This window comes from Heptranchias perlo, chromosome 5, assembly GCF_035084215.1.
Source record: "Heptranchias perlo isolate sHepPer1 chromosome 5, sHepPer1.hap1, whole genome shotgun sequence".
NCBI classification, from domain to species: domain Eukaryota; kingdom Metazoa; phylum Chordata; class Chondrichthyes; order Hexanchiformes; family Hexanchidae; genus Heptranchias; species Heptranchias perlo.
In genome coordinates, this window is record NC_090329.1 from 4,180,275 (window position 1) to 4,205,075 (window position 24,801).

At 46.6% G+C, this 24,801-nt stretch overlaps 1 protein-coding gene across 1 annotated transcript in view; it reads left to right on the plus strand.

Moving 5' to 3' along the window:
- The window catches only part of hmgcll1 (3-hydroxymethyl-3-methylglutaryl-CoA lyase like 1), a 370,971-nt gene that overhangs the window by 183,947 nt on the left and 162,223 nt on the right, over positions 1-24,801 (plus strand). The window contains exon 7 of the mRNA XM_067983696.1: positions 2,460-2,648. Coding sequence (XP_067839797.1) covers positions 2,460-2,648 — 189 coding nt within the window. The remainder of the gene's footprint in view (positions 1-2,459; positions 2,649-24,801) is intronic.

Genomic DNA, 24,801 nt, shown 5'->3' on the forward strand with positions numbered 1-24,801 from the left:
AGTGGCCATGAGGAGTGATGTGATGGAGTACACTGTGGGGGCGGGGGGTGATTACAGGATGTAGGTGAATCCGCAACTGTACTCGCCTTTCCTGACCTGGTTAGGTCATTAAAGTGCTTCCTGCACTGGATCCAGGAACAGGGCACAATTCTCCTACTGCTGACCTCCTCAGCCACCTCTAACCAAACCTTCTTGGTGACAGTAGCAGGTTTCTTCTTCCTGTTTTTGGGGAAGATTATCTCCTTCCTGCTCCTTACTGCACCCAGCAGTACATCAAGTGAGGGGTTGGTAAAACGGGGCACAGCCTTTGAATGTCCCGAGTCCATGTTGTAATTTTACCATCTCTTTCCAAAACCTCCCAACTCCTCCAAATTCTATCTTTGCATTGGCCCTTTAAATATTGTAGTTGAGATTGCATCATGCGGGTGTGCACCATGCTGCTGATGTACATTGGAGACGTGAAACCCGGAAGTAACATGATTATTCGGTGTCCATGTTGAAATCGAACATTCCAACGCACCGAGACTTCTTTAGGGTTTCACGTCCGCTATCACCCCCCCACCCCGCGCCCCCCGCAACAAACCCACCTCTGCATTATTTTCGGGCTTATTAAGTTGAGACCCTCATCTGCCCTTTCAAGTGGATGTAAAAGATCTCATAACAATATTTGAAAAAGAGCAGGGGAGTTCTCCTGGTGTCCGAATCAACATTTATCCCTCAACCAACTCGACTGAAAACTGATGCTATTTGTGGAACCTTATTGTGCAGCTCAACATTACAACAGTGACTACTTCAAAGTGCTTCATTGTCCTGAGGCCGTGAACGGTATTATATAAATGCAAATTCTTTTTCACATTATATAATCTGTTCTCCTGTTTTTTGTGTCATCTGTAAGCTTCCAAGTAATTAATATATTAAAATAGTAATGTTCCTCATTTTTGACCCCTGTAATACCCCACTTCTCTCTAGCCTGAAAAGCTCTCCTTTTTGTTTCTATCCTCTGTTTTCTGTTGTTTAAGCCAGTTATATATCTATTTCCTTATATTCTGTGATACCTTACCTTAGCCAGTCGTTGTCGAACTTTGTCTCAAGATTCCTAAAAATCCAAGTAAGTAATGGTCCAGAAATCGTGCAGAGCGGGGAGGCAGCACGCACCGCAGCTCCTGCCAATTAAATTAATGAAAATACTGCGGGCTCTGTGGTATCAAATTGTTTGAATTTGAACTTTAAACAAAATGTGCGCTGTCAACCCAGCCTCTGAGCAGCGTGAGTTGCCGCGGCTGGAAAAGTCTGAGAGAAGGAGACACGCCCACAAAATCTGTCAGGAAGAGAAGTCCTGCCCACAGATTCAGGCGGCATTGCCCAAACAGACAAGCAGACTTCATTCATTTAAAGTTAGTGTTCTGGATGTCGTTGTAAATAAAACATTTAACATTTTTCTTATAAAAAGCCAAAGAAATTATTGAATTAAATTAAAGAGACAGAAAGGAAAAGTAAAATGATAAAATTTAATATTTTATATAAAAGAAAATTTAATGACAAAAACTATTAAAATAAGGAGTAATGAGACTCCACATTTTTAAAAGTTCATTTTTAGTTGTTTGACAGTCATTAAGATTATCCGCACTGTTAAAACCTAGATTAGACCTGATATTTTTAAGTCTACCTGTTTTGTGGCGATATTAGTTAACTTTCAACTGGGCAGAAAATGCAAATTGATGCTTTACCAATGATTTCTCTGATTACAGCGTGCGATGGCCCTTTAATTCGAAGCTGTTGTATCGTCGGTGAACCAGAAGGAGCAAGTTCTGGATTTCCACGTTTCACCGTGCCTGTGTGAACACCGGAACTTGCTCCTTCAATTCACCACTAACAACGGAGAGCGCTGTTGAGCTCAACGTTATTTGGGGAGCAATTTGTGCGCCAATAATATCAATTGAGTTCCCCCGGTCCACCATGTATGTAATGACATTGAAAGACCCCCTCTAGTTAATTGCACATGACCCCTCCCTTTTCTCAACCCATGCTGACTGTTCATTATCAAATTAGATTTTTCAACTGTTCACCCACTCAATCTCTCAAAAATGTTTCAAAGACACTCCATATAAATATTACTAATCTTGATTTATTGATCTGTGGTTTTTAGATATGATATTTCACCTTTAGAAAAATACTGGAGTTACTTGAACCATTTTCTTGAGCACAGATATCTATTTTGAAGATATTAAACCGACAAAAATATTAGTTAAAATTTTGCAAATTTCAGCGTCCATCTCCTTTGAAACTTGTGAATAAAGCTGTCTGGATCAGGTACGTCAATCTGTATCTGTCATATGTATACATTTTTATTTTCATACTTACTAGACTCCACTTCATTGTTCCTGGAAATCTGTTGCTTTTATTGTTGAAGTGGAAAGTAAAATATTATATCATAATTCATCTGTTTTTTTTTTGTCCAGGTGGCCAAAAGAATGTACAGCTTGGGCTGCTATGAGATTTCACTGGGGGACACAACTGGTGTAGGAACTCCTGGCAATGTGAAGAAAATGCTGGAAGCAGTGATGAAAGAAATTCCTAAAAGTGCCCTTGCCGTTCATTGCCATGACACATATGGCCAGGCTCTGGCTAATGTCTTTGTGGCTTTACAGGTAAGCCCAGGTTTCCTTAGTAATTTATTCAGGCAATAATGTAAGACAATTGATGCCAGGGGTTATATCAGACCAGGGATTGCGACAGCGTGAGGTGAGACAAATTGCTGGAATAATCACAGTAAAAACCCTGAGGACATTAAGGTTAATTATTCTTCTCATTATCAAGATATTCTGAAACCAATATCTAATGACAAAATATCAAAAATATTTAAAAGTAAAGCAGGTGACGAACTGCAACAAAAGACACTCGAAAGGGTGAACTCAAATTTAAAACACTGAATACAAGTATTCTCAATTTATACCGGGGATTCTGGGATGCTGTGATATCCTGTCCCGGGGATTCTGGGATGCTGTGGTATCCTGTCCCGGGGATTCTGGGATGCTGTGATATCTTGTCCCGGGGATTCTGGGATGCTGTGATATCCTGTCCCGGGGATTCTGGGATGCTGTGGTATCCTGTCCCGGGGATTCTGGGATGCTGTGATATCCTGTCCCGGGGATTCTGGGGTGCTGTGATATCCTGTCCCGGGGATTCTGGGATGCTGTGATATCCTGTCCCGGGGATTCTGGGATGCTGTGATATCCTGTCCCGGGGATTCTGGGATGCTGTGGTATCCTGTCCCGGGGATTCTGGGATGCTGTGGTATCCTGTCCCGGGGATTCTGGGATGCTGTGATCAGTCCCGCGAGGGATGGGAATTTCGGAACGTATCCCTGTCACCAGATTGTCACTTGATCCATGCGGCTTGAGATCTTCCAGGCCTCCCAGACCCAGTCTAAGGTGCTGTCCTGCATTCTGTGCAGGAGCTCCATTATAATCAATGAAATCGCTCCGTTGTGTCATTTTCTGTTTGTGTCGGATGGGATCGTGCTTTGTACTCTGCTCACTATTCGTTTATGCCTGTCACAGAATAATGGACAGAGTCGTGCAATTCAATCACAAAGATCCCAAAGTACAAAACCCCCAGAATACCATTCAATACAAATGGAATTTGATTCACTGGCCCAGAAATCAGATTGCAGCTGGAAACGGACTACCCACACCAGTTAGTGCCAATGCAGGCAGCACGCAATATCTGTGCTGCCTGCAGATTAGAATGATTGGCGCGTGCAGCCAGCACTATTCATTGACTGCATGCCTATCAGGGGGTGCCAATATTGGGAGCCCACGATGGCTCTTAAAGGCAGCCAGCACCTATTAAAGGGAAGGTGCATTCTGGCTGCACAGAACAAGGAATGACTTGCTGAACAAATGGCTAAAGGAGGGAGGGAGCGAGCACTGAGGTGCACTGATGCTGCACTGGAGGCCTTGGTGCAGGCAGTGGAGAGGAGGAGAGTCATCCTTTTATCCCCTAGGGAGCAGGAAACCCTCCAGGCATCTACTCAAGAGGCAGTGTGAAGATATTGCAGAGGATGTCAATGCCAGGAGCATTTCCCCAAGAACATGGTTGCAATGCCGGATAAAAATCAATGATCTAACTAGAATTCTTAAGGTAAGAAGGCTTCTCTCATACTTTCTCATCACAGCTGCACCACTCACAGCCTCATTAATTACCATACTGTCAGTACTCACAACACTGCCCTCCCCCATTACCCTGCTCTGTCCCACAATCACTGCACCACACTTCACTAAACCTCCTTCTCCTCACACTCACACACTCACCACTATTACACCCTCACTTACTCACAACTCACATCTCACACACACTCTCAGTGATTCCCCCATGACAGCCACATTCTCCAAACATCTCACAAGTCTCTTACTATCACACTTCCCTCTTTCTTGCAGGAGAAGGTCGCACACAATACAAGGCAACAGGCTGCCATTGGAGCAGGAAGAGTCTGTCTACTCACCCTCTCCCCCTTGAAGAGAGTGTCCTGGCCACCATGGGAAGGGGCAGAGTGGAGGCCGTGGCCAATGGCGACACTGGAGGAGACGTCGCACAGGGTTTGTTTATACCTGATCGTCTTTGTCTCTTCTGACTTTTCCCTCACCCCACACACTCTGCATGACAAGCTGCAGATGCTTTCAACACCCACCACTGTCTCTCTCTCTGCTCTCCCTCACACCACAAACTAACCCTTGTCTCTTTCTTTCATTTCAGCTGCTCAGAATGTCGACCTCCCTCAGCCAGTGGAGGAAGAGGAGCCCAGTGTTCCTGAAGATGCACCGTCACTCGATCAGACTCTCACACGCACCAGCTCAAATACTGACACCACGCTGACTTTAGAGGCTAAACGAGAGGAGGGTTAGAGTTAGATACAACGCCACAGGTACCAGATCGCCGGAGGGCGAGGTCACACATTCGTTCTGCTGCAGAAGACTCAAATGCTGACTATAAGGGCCCAGGCTACCGAAGAAGGCTGTTGGACACACACTGGGAAGTGCTTGGTGCATTGGGAAGTCTGGCAGAGAGATTGGTCACAATGTCGTGGAACATGGAGAAGTCCAGTCCAGCTTGTCTCAAGGCTTTGCCCAGAGTATGGAGACCATTTTGCCCAACATGGATCAAGTGGTCAGCTCCATCAACACCACAATGGAAACCTCCATGATGGAGCATCTTATGACAACTCTGGCATATTGCTGTGACGGAAACTCAGAGGGCAGCCCACACTGCTGGCATGGAAGCTCAGATAGCTGCCATCTTGGCTTTGGCGACCACTATTGAAAGGAGCTCCCAGGGCATCACATCACTTCTACACTCTGTTCTCCAGCAGAGCCCTAGGAGTGCTGAGGCATCGTCCCCGGAGAATGGCCTTGTCTCCATCGGAGAGAACCTGCTGTCCACTCTCAGGATGACAGCATGCCTGCTTCCCCTCCAGACACTCCGCCAGTACCCGTGTTGGTGCCACATAGCCAGTTGGACCAGACTGCTCCGGCTCAAGCTGAGATGCTGCAGTTTGCAGCGGGTCACGACTCAGAGCTGCTCAAGGTCGCCCACCACGGCCATCTGAAATGTCCTCAATGGAAGCTCAGCACCCTTCCACCTCCCAAACTGTAGCCATTGGGGAGATACCTCATAGGAGCACTAGGATAGGGAAAGGAGCACACGAGACAGGCACTAAGGACTGGCACAAGGGTGATTAGTCGTTTTCCTTTGTCAATGCTGACATGATTTGTTTGATAATTTTGTCTTTGGATCTGGATTTGGTGTTGGTATCTGTCTTTGTAGTGAAGTGAGAGCAGGACCAATAAATCTGGAGTGAAGGAAGCCACTGGATGGTGGTAGTACGAAGAGAGGTGAGGATTGTGGGACTGCTGGTGAATGGGGAGGGGAGGGCTGATTTAGTTGAAGCTCTCCTCGATGAGCTGGTCTCTGAGAGCTCGAGCACACAGGGGCTCTGATGGTCGCTGCCTCGCCTCTTCCTTCTCCTCTTCCACTTCCTCCTCCTGCTGCTCCTCCTCTTGTAAGTGTTTTTGCTGAGGTGATGGTAAGGGCTGGTCCCTCATGATGGAGAAGTCGTGCAGCATGCAGCAGACGATGCCAAATCTGGATCCCCACTGAGAGTCGTTCTGCAAAGCTCCTCGGGAAAGGTCCAGGCAGTGGAAGCATTGCTCGAGTATGCTGATTGTTTGATTGATGATGTCCCTTGTGGCAGCGTGGCTCGCGTAGGTGTGCTGTTCAGCTGTGTGAGGGTTCCTGGCTGGAGACATCAGCTATGTCTGGAGGGGATAACCTTCATCACCCAATAGCCAGCTTGTAACCTGGCGGCCTGATTGGAATGAAGGTGGCACAGAGGACTGGCACAGGATTACAGAGTCATGACTGCCGCCAGGATACCGGGCACAGATGTGCATGATGCACTGCCTGTGGATGAAAACCAGCTGTAGGTTGAGGGAGTGGAATGCCTATCATAGAATCATGGAAAGCTATGGCACAGAAGGAGGCCATTCGGCCCATCATGTCCATGCCGGCCGAAAATGAGCCACCCAGCACTTGGTCCGTAGCCCTGTAGGTTACGGCACTTCAGGTGCACATCCAAGTACTTTTTAAATGAGTTGAGGGTTTCTGCCTCTACCACCCTTTCAGGCAGTGAGTTCCAGACCCCCACCGCCCTCTGGGTGAAAAAAATTCTCCTCAGCTCCCCTCTAATCCTTCTACCAATTACTTTAAATCCATGCCCCCTGGTCACTGACCTCTCTGCTAAAGGAAATAGGTCCTTCCTATCCACTCTATAGGCCGTTCATAATTTTATATACTTCAATTAAATCTCCCCTCAGCCTCCTCTGTTTCAAAGAAAACAACCCCAGCCTATCCAATTTTTTCTCATAGCTAAAATTCTCCAGCCCTGGCAACATCCTCGTAAATCTCCTCTGTACCCTCTCTGTGCAATCACATCCTTCCTGTAATGTGGTGACCAGAACTGTACACAATACTCAAGCTGTGGCCTAACTAGTGTTTTACACAGTTCGAGCATAACCTCCCTGCCCTTATATTCTATGCCTCGGCTAATAAAGGAAAGTATCCCATATGCCTGCTTAACCACCTTAACTACCTGTCCTGCTACCTTCAGGGATCTGTGGACATGCACTCCAAGGTCCCTGACTTCTCGACACTTCTCAGTATCCTTCCATTTATTGGCAATTCTCTCACCTTGTTTGGATCCAACTAACCACTCTCCCTTGGATCCCATGGGCTTTTACTTTTTTGACCAGTCTGCCATGTGGGACCTTGTCAAAAGCCTTGCTAAAATCCGTGTAGACTACATCAAACGCGTTACCCTCATCGACCCTCCTTGTTACCTCCTCAAAAAGTTCAATCAAGTTGGTCAGACACGACTTTCCCTTAGCAAATCCATGCTGACTGTCCTTGATTAACCCGTGCCTTTCTAAATTACGGTTTATCCTGTCCCTCAGAATTGATTCCAATAATTTGCCCACCACCGAGGTTAGACTGATTGGCCTATAAATACTCGGTCTATCTCTTTCTCCCTTTTTAGCAGTCCTCCAACCTTCTGGCACCGCGCCTGTAGCCAGGGAGGATTGGAAAATGATGGTCAGAACCTCCATTATTTCCTCCCTTGCTTCTCTTAACTCCCTTGGATACATTTCATCCGGGCCGATTGATTAAGATGCCACGCTGGTGATGGAGAGCGTGCAAGGCGATGTGGTGCAGTCTATGGCACCTATCACCCTGGGAAGCCTGTCACACGTGTGAAGCCCAGTGCTCTCTCATCCTGCTTCACTCTGTCCATAGGGAAGGAGATGTAGATGTTTCTCCTGGTGTCGAGAGCCTCAGTGACCTCCCTGATACATCGGTGTACTGAGAAATGTGAGATATTGCTGATGTCACCTGTTGCAGACTGAATGAAGCCCATGGCATAAAAGTTGAGGGCCACGGTGACCTTGACAGCCGCAGACCATGCTGTCCATGCCCTGGTTCAAGGCTTGAGTTGTGGCTGCAGCAGGTGAGATAGCTCCGTGACAGTCTCCTTGGTGAAGCGAAGTCGCCTCATACGTTGCCCCTCAATGAAGTTGAGGTAAGAGAAGTGCTCCTTGAAGACCCTCTATGGAGATGGCCTCCTGTTCCATGGCCTCCTTCTCCTCCTGCTTCTCCTGCTCTGTGGTGCCTTCCTTGCTTCTCTCCCCCGTGCTCCAGTCCCAGAGTTAGTCCTATGAGACTACCCATGTCTGCAGCCAGACTATTTCTGAGGCAAAGAGCAACAACAGTAGCCAACCAGCAAAACCTCTCTCTGTGTCGAGGGAGTGAACTTTCCAGAGAGATACAACACAGCAAAAAATGCCTAGGGATCAAGCAGTAGGCTGAGATAATAAACCAGCAACTGAGCTGTAAGTACGACATGATCCCTTTAAATTGCACTGGTGAGGGGCCTTGCTGCTGGTTAGCGACACGTTGTGCTGAGTGAGGTCAGCATGTGGTGAGTGAAGTGCTGGGGTGATCGAAAACAGAAAACACCGGACCCTAATTTACATACATTATTGAGAGCTTACAATGCTGCCAGCGTGACCTCCTCTACCGATATAGCGGGCAGCGCACTATTGGCCGAAAGTGTGCGCATTCTTCCTGTCCACCCTATTGCGGACTTAGTAGGCCGCTTAGCGCCTGAAAAACGTGGATGAATTTCGAGTTGCCTGAGTTACTGTAAATCAGTTCTGATGATGTTCCCTACACGGCATAAACATCCCTATTGTTAGAGAACAGCCTCTCCCTGACTCACCGTGAACAGGAGATCTGATCATATTGATATTGAAGTGTTAGGTCATTAGAACATTATATATTTCATAATGGTTCAATGTCACTGGTTGTTTAATCATTCCTTAAAGCATCACTCTGTAAAAGCTTTGTGGTGAGCCAATAGTTCACTATCCTTCAAACAAATAGATAGGTTCCAAGTCTATATGGAGACGACACGAGTTTCAAGCAGAATTGAGCAGCTAAATATGTTCATGCAAACCAAGACTGATCCCTAGTTCAAAGTTATCATTGAGGGTCAGGTGCAGTATGAGACGTGCCAAAAATAATGATTGAGAGTTAAGAGGAAATGTGCAATACAACTGTTTGTATGAGCACTCGTCCCATGTACGTGCAGTAATGATTAGAGAAGAATGGTGTAGCTTGAATTATCAGGACATAATTAGATCTATCTTTACCTAACACTCCTGAGATGCAGGCAGGGAAATATTCAGGCATTTCAACACTCAAACTTTGAGACTATAGTTAGTCACATGTTGGCATTCCACAATACCCATCACTGAAGTTTAGCTGCCACAAGTGGCAGGGAATTTCATCAGTCACTAGACTGCAAGTGGACTGCAATGGAAAGAAGGGGAGGGAATAGCTGGGAGCTCGCTATATTAGAAGCATACCTGTTAGCTGATCAGATTGGCATTGGTGTTAATGCTGATTGTAGTGAAGGTCACACATCTCAGTTTTTTTCTGTGTGAACAAGGTGTAGTGATGGGAGACTTTTGCCTGGATATGGCACAAATATTAGGGAATTAAAAAATAACATTTTAAATGATGGTGTTTACTGTAACTGGTGTAATTATCATTGCATTTCTGAAATATTTTACTTGGTAAAATAAGCTTCTTAAACCATTAAGGCCCTAATATATAAAGTAAAATTATTAGTTGCAAATTAGGGAGAGGGTTATTGATTTGAGGGGACATCTGTTTTTTTGTTCCATTAAAATAACTCATTGTATGAATATGTATTTGAAAAGTCTGCAATGAAGGAGTACAGGATGCCTTAGAAGATTTCATTTAAGAAGAATAGGCCTTGTAATGAACTCGTGGCTTAAATTGCCATTTTATTTGTGAGGCTTTTGTGTTCCTTTCACAGCTTCCCTTCCCCAAGAGTGAAACAGTGCTGTTCAGGGGATTGATCAGATTTGAAAGATTTAGACAAAGGTTCACCTATTCAGTGTCTGTGAATATGACAGCTCTGTGTCATTCTCACTGCATTCAAGTTCAGGGTAAAATAGACCCTTAAGGGCTTCTGCTTTATCCATCTGTAAACTGTTGAACTATATGATGAGTCTGTGCCAGACTGTCAGAAAAGGATCCTTTCATTATCCCTGTACAACAGGAATACATGATAACAGGATACGAGAAAAAGTACTGAGCACTGAAAGCTTTTGGTTGAACTGAATAGCAGCCCAAACCTCCAGGCAGATTATAAGTTTTTGTGGTCAGATAGTATAAATGACAGAGGATTTTATTGTGATTCCAAAGGATGGAATGTAAAAGGTTCACTGTTTAATGTACTGATAGATGTGATGATGTAACAGTCTCCATCTGCCTCGATCTCAGGCAACCCATCCTGAGGGTGACTGGTGTTATGTGAAACTGGAAATTGCACAAAACCTTTTGAGTTCCACGTAATCAGTAACATTCACAGCACTTGCGTTGGGATTCTGCTCCATTGGTAACTTTAGGACTCAAGCACTTCATCAATCAAACTGCAATAACTGAACTGAAAACAACACATAACCCCACAAAAGGTGTACCTGATAATCTTAATCACTATTATCACCAGCATTATCTCTACTTCATTCCACAATGGTATAAATCTGTTGCGTATGTATCACTGTTATTCAAAAATCATTATTAAAATGAATAAGAAAACACTAAGAGCTATATAGTGATGTAATCAGGAGTAGGAACCCTAGTGCATTTTCCTGATTCCTAGCCCAGAAGCATTGAAACCAATTTATAATGCCTCTGCCGCTGCCTTAACTGACTTGGCATAGACCAGTTCAGAAATTTCCCTGGTCTCTATAGTTCTGTACCACAATGCACTTATTCACTGAGTCGCTGGAGCAATTGGAAAGTCGCAGGTTTAATCCCTGGTATGTGTTGAATTAGTCGATCTTAGGGCTCTGTGTCTCCAGACTAGGAAAAGAAAAGTCTGCAAAGATTCCATCCAGCGATGCTTGCTGAAAGTGTATAGTCCATGCACGTGAACAAAGCAGGGTTGAAATCCCTCTGTGCAATATTTTTAGCACATCGGTTAATGTATTTATACCAAATTCCCGTGAGTGCGACTCTAATGAAGTAATTAACCTGTTTAAAATGGCTTCCTCATTCAGATAGCTTCCTGACATTTACTGTCCAGCCTCACCTGAGGAATTGCCACTTGAATGAGGTTCTGGAGTGGTGCAGTCACCTGTAGAACTGTACCCTGTACTGTAAGGGGGAATAAAACTGGCAATCAGAAACTGGAGGAAAAATTAAGAAAAGTATCATTTTAATGGACACATAACTTGGTGGTTCTCATTTTTGAAATAAGTCACTTGAACTGCGGACCTTGTCTAACCATTATCAGTTGACATGTAACATTATATATAGAAAAACAGTACAATAAAAATCCTTCTCTAACATGTGAGCTCCCTTTTAAAATCTAATTGGTTTTTGAGGACTGTAAGAACTTGCTGCATCAAAATCGAAAAGAGACAAACCTATTACAAATGCTTTAGATTGTTGAAGAATATATATTCTATTACATAAGGTATTATTAAGCATTATTTGGGAGTTAATTTTCTTCAGCACGTGTGTAGTAATCTCTGACTTTACTTTGTTCCCTTCTCACAAAGTCGGGTGTATTAGTGATACTGTGCAAGACTGGGGATAGTCAGCATTCAGTTCCAAAATGCTGCTAAATCACCAGTTAACTAATTACACAGGCACATATGTATCAATCCAGCTACGCCACTGAGTGAGTTTGTAGACCGATGAAGGGAGCAAGGCGAAACAGGAAAGTCTGCTTCACAATGAGGCCCTGCAGATTATTGTGGATGGTGAGTGAATGCCCTCTATGGGTCTGAAAGACACCCCACAAGTAACTAGAGTCTATCAAACAGACATGGGAAGTAGTTTTCTGGACATATCCCAGTACCCTCCTGCTGCACAAGCAGTGATGTGAGTAAGAAAGCCTCCCATTTCAAAACGAATGTCAAGGTAAGTAACACAAGTGCCAGTGACTTTACATTCCTAAACATGACTGAGTCCACCGATTACTCACAATACCACGAGTCACGATTCAGGAGTTTTCAGGTGTCAGCCATGCTTACCTAAGTATTGTTTAGGCAAATTCACCCAGTTACTAAATGCAGGAGGAATATATAAGAAAGTTAGTGTGTATGTTTTGTGATTGTTATCGACAGCAATACAGACTAAGCAGACCTTGTCTATCTTCACCGAGCAAGGTAATTCACATTTCAATCTACTAAATACCTAACAAAATGCACACTGTGATGTGGGCGTCACTATTATCCAGCAAATATCTTCTTGTTCAAAGTATGCAATTTTTTAATTTGTAGAAGAAATCTTTGTACAACATGTGGCCACAGGCAAAGATCTGAAGCCCCTTAACTCCTACGAGGAGACCAATATGTAAGTTACTGGCTGGGCTCCTGTTCAGGTCTGAGTTATGCTGACATTAGTAGTCCTATTTTATGAAAAGCGCTCACTGTACCAATGACTTACACTATTGGCATGTCGGTATGCATGCTAATACCATTATTTTCACATTGTGCATTTTCTTTCAAAGAAAGGCCCCAATCTAAGGTGGACAAGGCCTGACCACTGGTAGAGCAACAGTCACCTCATCCACACCACCATGCTCTGTGGTTTTGTATAAATATATTTCAAAAAATGTTGTCAATGGACATTTATAGAAAATCTTTTTTGCAGCTGTTCTGCTGTCCGGAACAGTATAAGCAGAGGGCACGGCTACGCTGGAAGGGGTATAAATTCAAAACTAATCTGCGGAAACATTGGCCTCAATTCTAACACCATCCCTCCACCCCCCGACGGGCGGGATAGCAATGGGCGAGGTGTTAACATCCCTGAAATGGTGATCTCGCACCCCCAACCCGCCACGTTCCCGGCTGGCGCTATGTTAACGGCGGCAAACATCGGGGTCGACGAGTTCTCCCGCTGCAGAGAGGCGGGAGGCTCATGAATATATGTAAATCAGGGTCCTATGATGCAATTCGGACCCTGTTGTAATTTTAATGTGTGCGGCCCGGGTTTCACGCAGGTCGGCAAGGATTGAGTCCTGATTGGTCAGTGAGCTGAAACTAAAGGTGCCTCGATCTGAAAAAAGCTGCACTCACAGGTGCTCTCAGTTCATTGTGGGCTATGATTCTGTGATCACTGTTTGCTTTAGATACTCTTTGTTGGAATAAAGAGAATCTGATTATGGTGCTGCCTCGGTTGCACTCTATTGGAGTGAAGAAGAGGAGGAGGAAGAGGAGCACCAGCAGCAAGGGAGTGCTGAAGAAAGAGTTGCAGGTGGGCAACAGAGAAAGCAGCAACAGAGGGGGCCCGGGCTCACAGGAGGCCTTATCCATCTCACAGGGTATACAGACAGAAGCTCAGCTCCCTTGACCTGTCTGAGGAGCAATGCTTCAGGAGGCCCCAATTGTCAAGGCATTCTGTGCCCTCTATACCCTTCACACTGATTGTATCCCAGTTAATATTAGGGTAGTTGAAATCCCCGACTATTACTGCCCTATTGTTTTTGCACTTCTCAGAAATGTGCCGACATATTTGCTCCTCTATCTCCCTCTGACTGTTTGGGGGTCTATAGTACACTCCCAGTAGTGTGAGTGACCCTTTTTTGTTCCTTAGCTCAACCCATATGGCCTCATTTGATGATCCTTCTAACATGTCATCCCTCCTCACAGCCGTAATTGGTTCTTTAACCAATATTGCCACCTCCCCTCCTTTTTTATCCCCCTCTCTATCTCACCTGAAAACCCTGTAACCAGGAACGTTGAGCTGCCATTCCTGCCCCTCTTTAAGCCATGTTCCTGTAATAGTTAAGATATCGTACTGCCACGTGTCTATCTGTGCCCTCAGCTCATCCGCCTTATTCACTATACTCCTTGCATTGAGGTCTATACCATTAAGCACTGCCAAACTCCCTTGCTGTTTATTTTCCACCTTTGTTTCCTCTGCCTCCCAAATCACTTATTAATTTTCTGCCTTCTATCTCTAATTCTGATTCTGTCCCATCTGAACCTACGCTCAGGTTCCCATCCCCCTGCCAAGCCAGTTTAAACCCTCCCCCACAGCACTAGTAAACCTCCCCGTGAGGATATTGGTCCCGGCCCTGTTGAGGTGCGACCCGTCCGGCCTGTACAGGTCCCACCTCCCCCTGAACCAGTCCCAGTGCCCCAGGAATCTAAAGCCCTCCCTCCTGCACCATCTCTCCAGCCACACATTCATCTACTCTTTCCTTCTATTTCTATACTCACTAGCGTGTGGCACCGGGAGTAACCCGGGGATTATTACCTTAAAGGTCCTGCTTCTTAATCTCTTTCCTAACTCCTTAAAATCTTCTTGCAGGACCTCATCCCTCTTTCTACCCATGTCATTGGTATCGATATGGACCACGACCTCTGGCTGTTCACCCTCCCCTCCCCCCAGAATGTTCTGCATCTCTCAGTGACATCCATGACCCTGGCATCAGGGAGGCAAGGTAGTGGATCCATGACCTTGGTGTGATGCTCCTGCTGTTGACTTGCTCAGCCACCTCTGTTCATGCCTTCTTCATGGTGGCAGCAGGTTTCTTCTTCCCACTTATGGAGAAACTGCACCTCACTCCTGGTCCTCACTGCACCCACCAGGACCTCTAGGGAAGCAGCAGAGAATCGGGGTTCGGGGGGGGGGAGCCACCTTCCCTCTCTTTCCAGCCATTGAACTGATTTTTTACTCCAATTTCAATGACAATACATCCTGTCCCTCAGCTTCTCGTGCGGAGCTGGTCTGAAGCTTTAAGTAGTTGGCAGGAAATTGCATCATGCAGACACGTGATCCTGACTCGAAACCCGGAAGCATTATTTAAATGATGCCTAACCGTTAAAGTCGGCCAGGCTTCCCCGCCACGCAACGTTGGGGGTTTGTCACCCGCTACCGCCCTCGCTCGCTACGTTCCCATCTCTGGGTTAATATCGGGGCCAATATTTCAGTGAGCGAGTCGTCAATCTAAGGAACAGACTCCCTAGGGAGACAGTGGAAGCAGTTAGTATTGATCCGTTCAAATGTAAATTAGATAGATTTCATTCAGAAAGTAACATTTTGGGATACAGTGTCTGAGTAATTTAAAGACATGACATGTGGTAAGTGTAGAATTCCTCGAGAGGAACAGGTGACTTTGGACCTGTGGTTCCCAAAGCTCTCCACCACTGGGGGTTTTCCTCACCTCATGTCTGGGTCTGTTGTAAACTAATTGATATTAATTGCTATAATTAGTCAATAACTCCATTATCGTTGTATCATGCCACTACCAGGATGGTAGAAAGTGAACGAGATGGATCTTGTGTTTTCTCGGCCAGCAATTCCTGTGTTCAGTGAAAGGTGTTTTTAGGGCCGATTCTGCGGTCATGCCCTCGCTACAAGGATGCTGGGAAATAGCAGGCCTGCAGTGCCTGATTTTCCATCCATTAATAAATCCAAAGTGCCCCTGAACCTAATACCTGCTCCTGCAATGCCTTCCCTTCCTCTCACTGGGTGTATGTTGCACTTCTTCTGGTGCTGTCCCTGTGTCAGGAGCTGGTGAAGTATTTGTTCACTGAGTGTCACTGAGAGTCTCCGAAGATCAATTTGGCATTGGGCCAAAATGGGCCTAGTTGAGTCCTTTAAACTTGTACAGCTCCTGTGTAAAAGCATTTTCATCTGGAGAGACAACATCCTCACTTATTGCCAGGTCTATCTTGCCCCTGCTCCCAGTCTCTATATTACTCTGCCTGGTGACCTGTGGGTGAACAAGTCCCCATCACAGTAATGACATCCCACTATCCATTTCTCACCTCATTTGGACCAACTCATCAGCCAACTTGAAGAGGTGAAATTTCAGCCCAAGGCCTTTATGGCAGTCGTCAGAGGCGTCATTAGAGCTTCTGCTGTGAGGGATTACGCTGCAGAACAAGGTTGACTCAGTGGCATCTATGCCTTTCCTGAGCATCCCCACACCTGTGGACAGTGGATTCTTTCATGTTTTCTGCCATTGGAAGCTCCTAGTCAAGTCTTCAAGGTTGCAACAGTCACTCGTGCTCTGACAGCATTTCTTCTTTTAAATGCTGAGCCTTAGAGACCTGGGTCCCTAACTTCAGCATCTGGGGAGGGAGGTGACTTGTTCCTCTGGACATGTGTTGCCTGCTCTTCTAGCACCATCTCCTCCAGCTCCTTTCTCTCCTGAGCTATGTGCATCACCCCTCAGATTGACTACCCAGGTTATGTGGAGGTATAGATCTGTGTTGGTTCTTACATGAATAAGTTGCAGTGACGAGGTGTTGAAGGGGTGTTTTTGTGACAACCCTTGCTGCAGCTTCTGGTCTTATACCTGAGGAAACAGGACCTATTTTAACTCGACCCACTAAGCCGAGTTGCTGAGTTAAAATAGCTGTGGTGAACTTACCGCACCATTTCTGGTCCTCCACAATATATACTGGGACCTCCCGCTCGGTGTCCCAGGCACTCGCCTGAGTCAGGCAGGAGCCTGATTATTGTTTGCAAGTTGAGGTCCTCGGATGTACATTGGACCTGATGCAATTTCCAGGGACAATTGGGTGGAGCGTGTGTTGTGGGCCGTCTCACCAAGGCTTCTCCCAAACACGCACCCTCCACCACCGAGAAGGACAAGTGCAGCAGGTGCTTGTGATCACCATCACCTCCAAGTTCCCCTCCAAATCACAACCCATCCCGAGTTAGACATAGATCGCCCACCGTTCCTTCATCGGGAAAGATGTGCTTGATTTCGCCCATTTTACATTGTCACCAAATGTTAGAATTACCCCAGTGTACCCATTTGAGATGGAAAGGTTGATACAATTAACAGACTTCTATGAATTTTCTTTTCTGTACAATCAAAATGATTTTGGGACTTTATGACTTTGATTATATCTCCTTGGAGCAGAGAAGGTTGAGAGGAGATTTGATAGAGGTGTTCAAAATCACAAAGAGTCTCGACAGAGTAGATAGAGAGAAACTGTTCCCATTGGTGGAAGGGTCAATTACCAGAGGACATAGATTTAAGGTGATTGGCAAAAGAACCAAAGGTGATATGAGGAAAAACTTTTTTACACAGCGAGTGGTTAGGATCGGGAATGCACTGCCCGAGGGGGTGGTGGAGGCAGATTCAATCATGGTCTTCAAAAGGGAACTGGATAAGTACTTGAAGGGAAAAAAAATTCAGGACAATGGGGAAAGGGCGGGGGAGTGGGACTAGCTGGATTGCTCTTGCAGAGAGCTGGCACGGACTCGATGGGCCGAATGACCTCCTTCCGTGCTGTAACCTTTCTATGATTCTACCTCCTACTTTTGCCTCTGTTCTTACAGTCAGATCAATGTTGGAATATTGATACACACTTTAAAATCCTGACACCTTCAGCACAGGATTGTCAGTTCAGAACAAACCAACATTTGCTACTCATGATTAACCCCTTTTTTGTTGCTGGTTGTTACAGTTTGGGCTTTTCTCCACGTATTAAATGTGCGCTGAATACAATAAAGTCCCTCAATTCTCAGGGTGCTTTTTCCCTTGTTATTTAAGCTCAACTCTTGAGAATGATGTTGCCTGTCAGCTTTCATTGAATTTACCATCAAAACAACACTGACCTCTGAACCTGTGACAACGATGCCAATCTTAAATCACATTTCACAATGAATTCTCCAATTGCTTAGAAATCATAAAACAAAGAGCTATCTTCATCCAAGACACTAATTCATCATCACTGAAGAGATTGGGGCCTAGAAATTCGATTGCGCCCTGAAACGGGCACGCAGGTGAGCGGGATGCATTGCACACGCCTGTTAGCCTTGAATCAGGCCGTCCGTAATATTCGTGCTACCTGCTGATTATAATTAAGCGGGCGTGCAGCCAGTGCTACCCGTGCTATTCATTGGCTGCATGTCTATTGGGTTGGGGGTGGGCACATATCTGGCCTCTCTCTGACACCACTTAAAGGCAGCCAACACCCCTTAACGGGGAATCACATTTTGGCTGCAGAAGGAAGGAACCAATTCTGAACAGAGAGAAATGTCTACAACAAGCACTGAGAGGGCACTGAGGACCTCTGATGCTGCCTTGGAGGCCCTGGTGCATTCAGTGGACAAGAGGATGGAGATCTTCCCCCCGTCCCCACCACCACCACCCTGGGGGAAGAAAACCCGACAGACAACACCTCCAATGGCAGTGGGAAAAGGTGGCAGAGCAAGTCAATGCCTGGAGCTTAGCTCCAAGGACATGGCTGCAATGCCAGAAAAAGTTCAATGATCTCAACAGAGTTGTTGAGGTAAGAATCATGTTCTCTCACTCTCTGCTCACACCTCCACCACCTCCAGTCTCACTACTCACAAGACTCCACTTCACTGCTTCCCTTCACAATCCTACAATCACTGTACCACACTTCACTACATTTCCTTATCCTCACACTCACACACTCACCACTATTCCTACCCTCAGTTCCCTACACCTCACATCTGACATACTGCATACCAGTCTTTCCTCCATGACAGGCACATTCAGTACACACCTCACAAAACTGTCACTAACACACTCCCTTCTTTCTTGTTGCAGAAGATCGCCCACAACCTACACCAGGAACTGCCACCAGTGGAGGCTGAGCCCATCTGCAGATATTCTCCCCGCCTTGAAGAAACCCCACTGGTCGTGATAGGCAGGGGCAGAGTCATGACCGTGGCAACTGACAACAATAAGAGGAGACATTGCACAGGGTTTCTTCGCACTTTATCCTCTTTCCCTTATTACTTCTATCTCCCCCTACTCACTCTGCATGACAAACTGACACTTCTCTCTCTGCTCTCCCTTCACACCAAAAGCTAACCCATGGCCCTCTCTTTCACTTCAGGAGCTGGAGATGTGGAGGTACCTCTGCTACCCTTCCTGATGATGCAGCTTCACTCGATCTAACCCTCGCACTCACCAGCTCAGATGTTGACACCACGTGTACTTTAGAGACTAGGCTAGAGGAGGGGTCTACACATGGCAAATCACTGGCCACAAGTGCCCAGGAGCTAGGGCAGGAGGTTAGGACGCCACAGGTGTCAGATCACCGGAGGGAGAGATCACTCTTGGGCTCTGCTGCAGAGGACTCAGATGCTGACGTCGATGGCCCAGCCTACCGAAGGAGGCTGATGGACCTACACCAGGAATTGCTCGATGCATTTGCGCACAATGTCACAGAGCATGGAGGAAACCCATTCCAACTTATTTGCGCAGAGCATGTGAGCTTTCTATCTGTTATGGACTGAGCGGTCAACTCTATTAACACAACAGTAGCACCCACCATGATGGAGCCTCTGCTGACAGCTCTGACAGCTTCCGTGGCAACTCACATGGATGCCATGGAAGCTCATACAGTTGCCATCTTGACTTTGGGGGCTAATGCAGATAGGGGCCTCCAAAGCATCACAGCAATCCTTCACAATGTTATCGTGCGGAGCCATAGGAGTACTGAGATGCAGTCCCAGGAGAGTGGCCTTGGCTCCATGGAAGAGGAATCTGCTGTCGTCTCGCAGGATGACGGTATGCCTGTTACTCTGCCACTTACTCCACTAATGCCCTTGATGGTGCAACACAGCCAGCTGGGCCAGAATGCTGCAGCCCCGCTGAGATGCTGCAGTCTGCAGCTGGGCCCTTACGACCCAGAGCTGCTCGGGATCAGCCAGTACGGCCACCTGAAGTGTCCTCAATGGAAGCTCAGCAGCCTTCCACCTCCCAAGCTGTAGCCACTGGGGAAACACTTCATAGGGGCACGAGTATAGGGAAAGAGGTACTCAGATATGTGCCTACCCCCACCGCAATAGGCATGCAGCCAATGAATAGCACGGGTAGAACTGGCTGCACGACTGCCCTTGACATCAAGGCAGCATTTGACCGAGTGTGGCACCGAGGAGCCCTAATAAAATTGAAGTCAATGGGAATCAGAGGGGAAACTCTCCAGTGGCTGGAGTCATACCTAGCACAAAGGAAGATGGTAGTGGTTGTTGGAGGCCAATCATCTCAGCCCTAGGGCATTGCTGCAGGAGTTCCTCAGGGCAGTGTCCTAGGCCCAACCATCTTCAGCTGCTTCATCAATGACCTTCCCTCCATCATAAGGTCAGAAATGGGGATGCTCGCTGATGATTACGCAGTGTTCAGTTCCATTCGCAACCCCTCAGATAATGAAGCAGTCCGAGCCCGCATGCAGCAAGACCTGGACAACATCCAGGCTTGGGCTCATAAGTGGCAAGTAACATTCGCGCCAGATAAGTGCCAGGCAATGACCATCTCCAACAAGAGAGAGTCTAACCACCTCCCCTTGACATTCAACGGCATTATCATCGCCGAATCCCCCACCATCAACATCTTGGGGGTCACCATTGACCAGAAACTTAACTGGACCAGCCATATAAATACTGTGGCTATGAGAGCAGGTCAGAGGCTGGGTATTCTGGGGTGAGTGACTCACCTCCTGACTCCCCAAAGCCTTTCCACCATCTACAAGGCACAAGTCAGGAGTGTGATGGAATACTCTCCACTTGCTTGGATGAGTGCAGCTCCAACAACACTTAAGAAGCTCGACACCATCCAGGACAAAGCAGCCCGCTTGATTGACACCCCATCCACCACCCTAAACATTCACTCCCTTCACCATCGGCGCACTGTGGCTGCAGTGTGGACCATCCACAGGATGCACTGCAGCAACTCACCAAGGCTTCTTTGACAGCACCTCCCAAACCCGCGACCTCTACCACCGAGAAGGACAAGAGCAGCAGGCACATGGGAACAACACCACCTGCACGTTCCCCTCCCAAGTCACACACCATCCCGACTTGGAAATATATCGCCGTTCCTTCATCGTCGCTGGGTCAAAATCCTGGAACTCCCTTCCTAACAGCACTGTGGGAGAACCTTCACCACACGGACTGCAGCGGTTCAAGAAGGCGGCTCACCACCACCTTCTCGAGGGCAATTAGGGATGGGCAATAAATGCCGGCGTCGCCAGTGACGCCCACATCCCATGAACGAATAAAAAAAAGACAGACACTTAGAGCTTGCATAAGGACGATTCATAATTATTGCTGTTTACTGTTACATACATAGAATTACATAGAATTTACAGCACAAAGCAGGCCATTCAGCCCAATTGGTCCATGCCGGAGTTTATGCTTCACACGAGCCTCCTCCTTCCCTTCTTCATCTCACCTTATTAACATATCCTTCTATTCCTTTCTCTCTCACATGCTTATCCAGCTTCCCTTAAATGTATCTATGCCATTCGCCTCAATCTGTCCTTGTGATAGCGAATTCCACATTCTTACCACTCTTTGGGTAAAGAGGTTTCTCCTGAATTCCCTATTGGATTTATTGGTGATTATCTTATATTAATGGCCCCTAGTTTTGATCTCCCCCACAAGTGGAAATATCTTCTCTGCATCGACCCTATCAAATCCTTTCATAATCTTAAAGATGCAGGAGGAATTGAGTTATTTGTTCTGGATTTGGTGTCGATATTTATATTTCAATGAAATGAAGGCAAGACCCATATGGCTGGATTGAAGAAAGCCAATCGGGTGGTGGTAGTCAGGCCAGTGGTCAGGATTGTGGGGCTGTTGGTGTATTGGTGAGGGGAGGGATGGTTTCGGTGAAACGCTCTTCAATGAGCTGCTGTCTGAGAGCTCTGACAGCAAGGGGCACTGGTGGTCGATGCTGCTATGCTCTTCCCCGTCATCTAGTTCATGCTTCTCCTCCTCTCTTCCTACTCATCCTCTTCCTCCTCCTCCTGCTTCCTTTGCATTGGTGGTCGATGCCTCTCCTTCTCCTTTCCTCTTTATGCTCCTCTTCATGATTCTCCTGCTCCTCCTCCTCCTCCTGCTGTACTCCTTGCTGCCCAGTTGGTGGTAAGGGCTGATCTCTCATGATGGCGACGTTATGGAGCATGCAGCAGATGACCACAAATCTGGATACCCGCTCAGGGTGTACTGCAAAACTCCTCTGGATCAGTCCAGGCAGAGGAAACTTTGCTTGAGCACTCCGATGGTTTGTTCGATGATATTTCTTGTGGAGGGATGGCTTTCATTGTAGACTAGCTCTGCAACTGTGCACAGGTTCCTGACAGGAGTCATGTGTAGAGAGGATAATCGTTGTCACCCAGTAGCCAACCTGTAACTTAACGGCCTGGCTGGAACAATGGCGGCACAGAAAACTAGTGCAGGAGGAAAGATACCGGGCACAGACCTGCTTGATGCACTGCTTGTGGTCACAAACCAGCTGTATGCTTCGGGAGTGGAAACCCTTTCGATTGGTATAGATGCCAGGCTGGTGAAGGGGAGCTCACAGGCAATGTGGGTGCAGATTATGGCACCTTAAACCCTGGGGAAGCCTGCCATGTGGGTGAAGCCTAGTGCTTTCTTGTCCTGCTTCGCTCTGTCCATGGGGAATGCGATGTAGGTGTTGCTCCTGGTATACAAAGCCTTGGTGACCTCCCTGATACAGCAGTGTACCGCAAACTGGGAAATGTCACTGGTGTCACCTGCTGCAGCCTGGAAGGAGCCAGTGGCATAAAGTTGAGGGCCACAGTGTCCTTGACAGCTGTTATCCAGGCCCTGGTACGAGGCAGGAGTTATACCTGCAGCAGGTGACGCAGCTCGGTGACAGCCTCCTTTGTGAAGTGAAGGCGCCTCACACCGAGTGACGTTCAGTGCTCCCTGAATGTCTGCTATGGGTCCGGTTTCCTCTGCAGTGCCCTCCTCCTTCTCCTTCTTGTTGCAGCTGCCCCTGCTCTCTGCTGTCTTCCTTGCTGCTCCCCCTCCTTCAGCCCTGAAAGAAGTGCTGTGAGACCACCCATGACTGCTGCCAGATTATTTTTGAGGCAGCCAACAAACAGTACAACACCAGCAAAATCCTGCTCAGTTTAGACAAAGCGAACTTTCCAGAGTGATAAAACAGACCAAAAAATCATCAAAAGTTAACCAGCACCCTGAAATGACAAACCAGCAACTAACAGGCAGGCAGTGCAGGAACCCCCTGGGAGTGTGGCATTCACAAACTATCAGAGGTTGAATCCCAGTGAGTCTGTTGATACCTCTGGGGAGTGCAGTCAGGAGCAAATTCACAGCACCATGGGAGAATCAGCTGCACAGGGAGGGCAAAAGAAATGCAGTTGTTTTCGGGGATTCGATAGTTAGGGGGAGAGACAGGTGTTTCTGCAACTGCCAATGTGAGACTCACATGGGATATTACCTCCCTGGTGCCGGGGTAAAGGACATCACTGAGAGGGTGCAGAACACTTTGAGGGGGGAAGGGGAATAGCCAAAAGTCGTGGCCCATGTGGGAACCAATGACAGGAAGGAAAAGAGTCGAGGTCCTGCAGTCAGAGTTTCAGGAGCTGGGGAGGAAGTTAAACAGCAGGAACTGAAAGGTAATAATCTCTGGATTACTCCTTGTGCCACAGTCAGAGGGAGATAGAGGAGCAAACATGTAGGCAAATTCCTGAGAAATGCAAAAACAATAGGGCAGTAATAGTCAGGGATTTCAACAACCCGAATATTAACTGGGATACAATCAGTGCAAAAGGTATAGAGGGAGCAGAATTCTTAAATTGCATTCAGGAGAACTTTTTTAGCCAGTACGTAGCAAGCCCAACAAGAGAGGGGGCAGTTCTGGATTTAATTTTAGGGAATGAAGCTGGGCAGGTGGAAGGAGTATCAGTGGGAGAGCATTTTGGTGGGAGTGATCATAATTCAGTTAGATTTAGCATAGTTTTGGAAAAGGACAGACATAGGCCAGGAGTTAAAGTTCTCAATTGGGGAAAGGCCAATTTTACTAAGCTGAGAAGGGATTTAGCAAAAGTGGACTGGAAACAGTTACTTGAAGGTAAATCAGTGTCAGAGCAGTGGGAGGTGTTCAAGGAGGAGATAGTGAATGTTCAGAGTAAACATGTTCCCACAAAGAAAAAGGATGGCACTCCCAAATCTAGAGCCCCCTGGATGACAAGGAGCATACAGGGTAAGATAAGGCAAAAAAGGGAAACTTATGTCAGACACCGAGAGCTCAATACTGCAGAAAGCCTAGAGGAGTATAGAAAGTGCAGGGGTGAAATTAAAAAGGAAATTAGGAAAGCAAAGAGAGGGCATGAAAAAATATTGGCAAGTAAAATCAAGGAAAACCCAAAAATGTTTTATGAACACATAAAGAGCAAGAGGAAAACTAAGGAAAGAGTAGGGCTATTAGCGAACAAAAAGGTAACCTGTGTGTGGAGGTGGAAGATGTGGGTCTGGTTCTTAATGAATACTTTGTGTCTGTCTTCACAAAAGAGGGAGACGATACAGAGATTGTAGTTAAGGAGGAGGAGTGTGAAATATTGGATGGGATAAACTTAGTGAGAGGGGAAATATTAACAGGATTAGCATCTTTGAAAGTGGATAAATCACTAGGCCCGGATGAAATGTATCCCAGGCTGTTAAGAGAAGCAAGGGAGGAAATAGCGGAGGCTCTGACCATCATTTTCCAATCCTCCCTGGCTATAGGCTTGGTGCCGGAGGATTGGAGGACTGCTAACGTTGTACCGTTGTTTAAAAAAGGAGAAAGCGAGTCAGGAGAAAGTCAGTCTAACCTCGGTGGTGGGCAAATTATTGGAATTGATTCTGAGGGACAGGATTAATCGTCATTTAGAA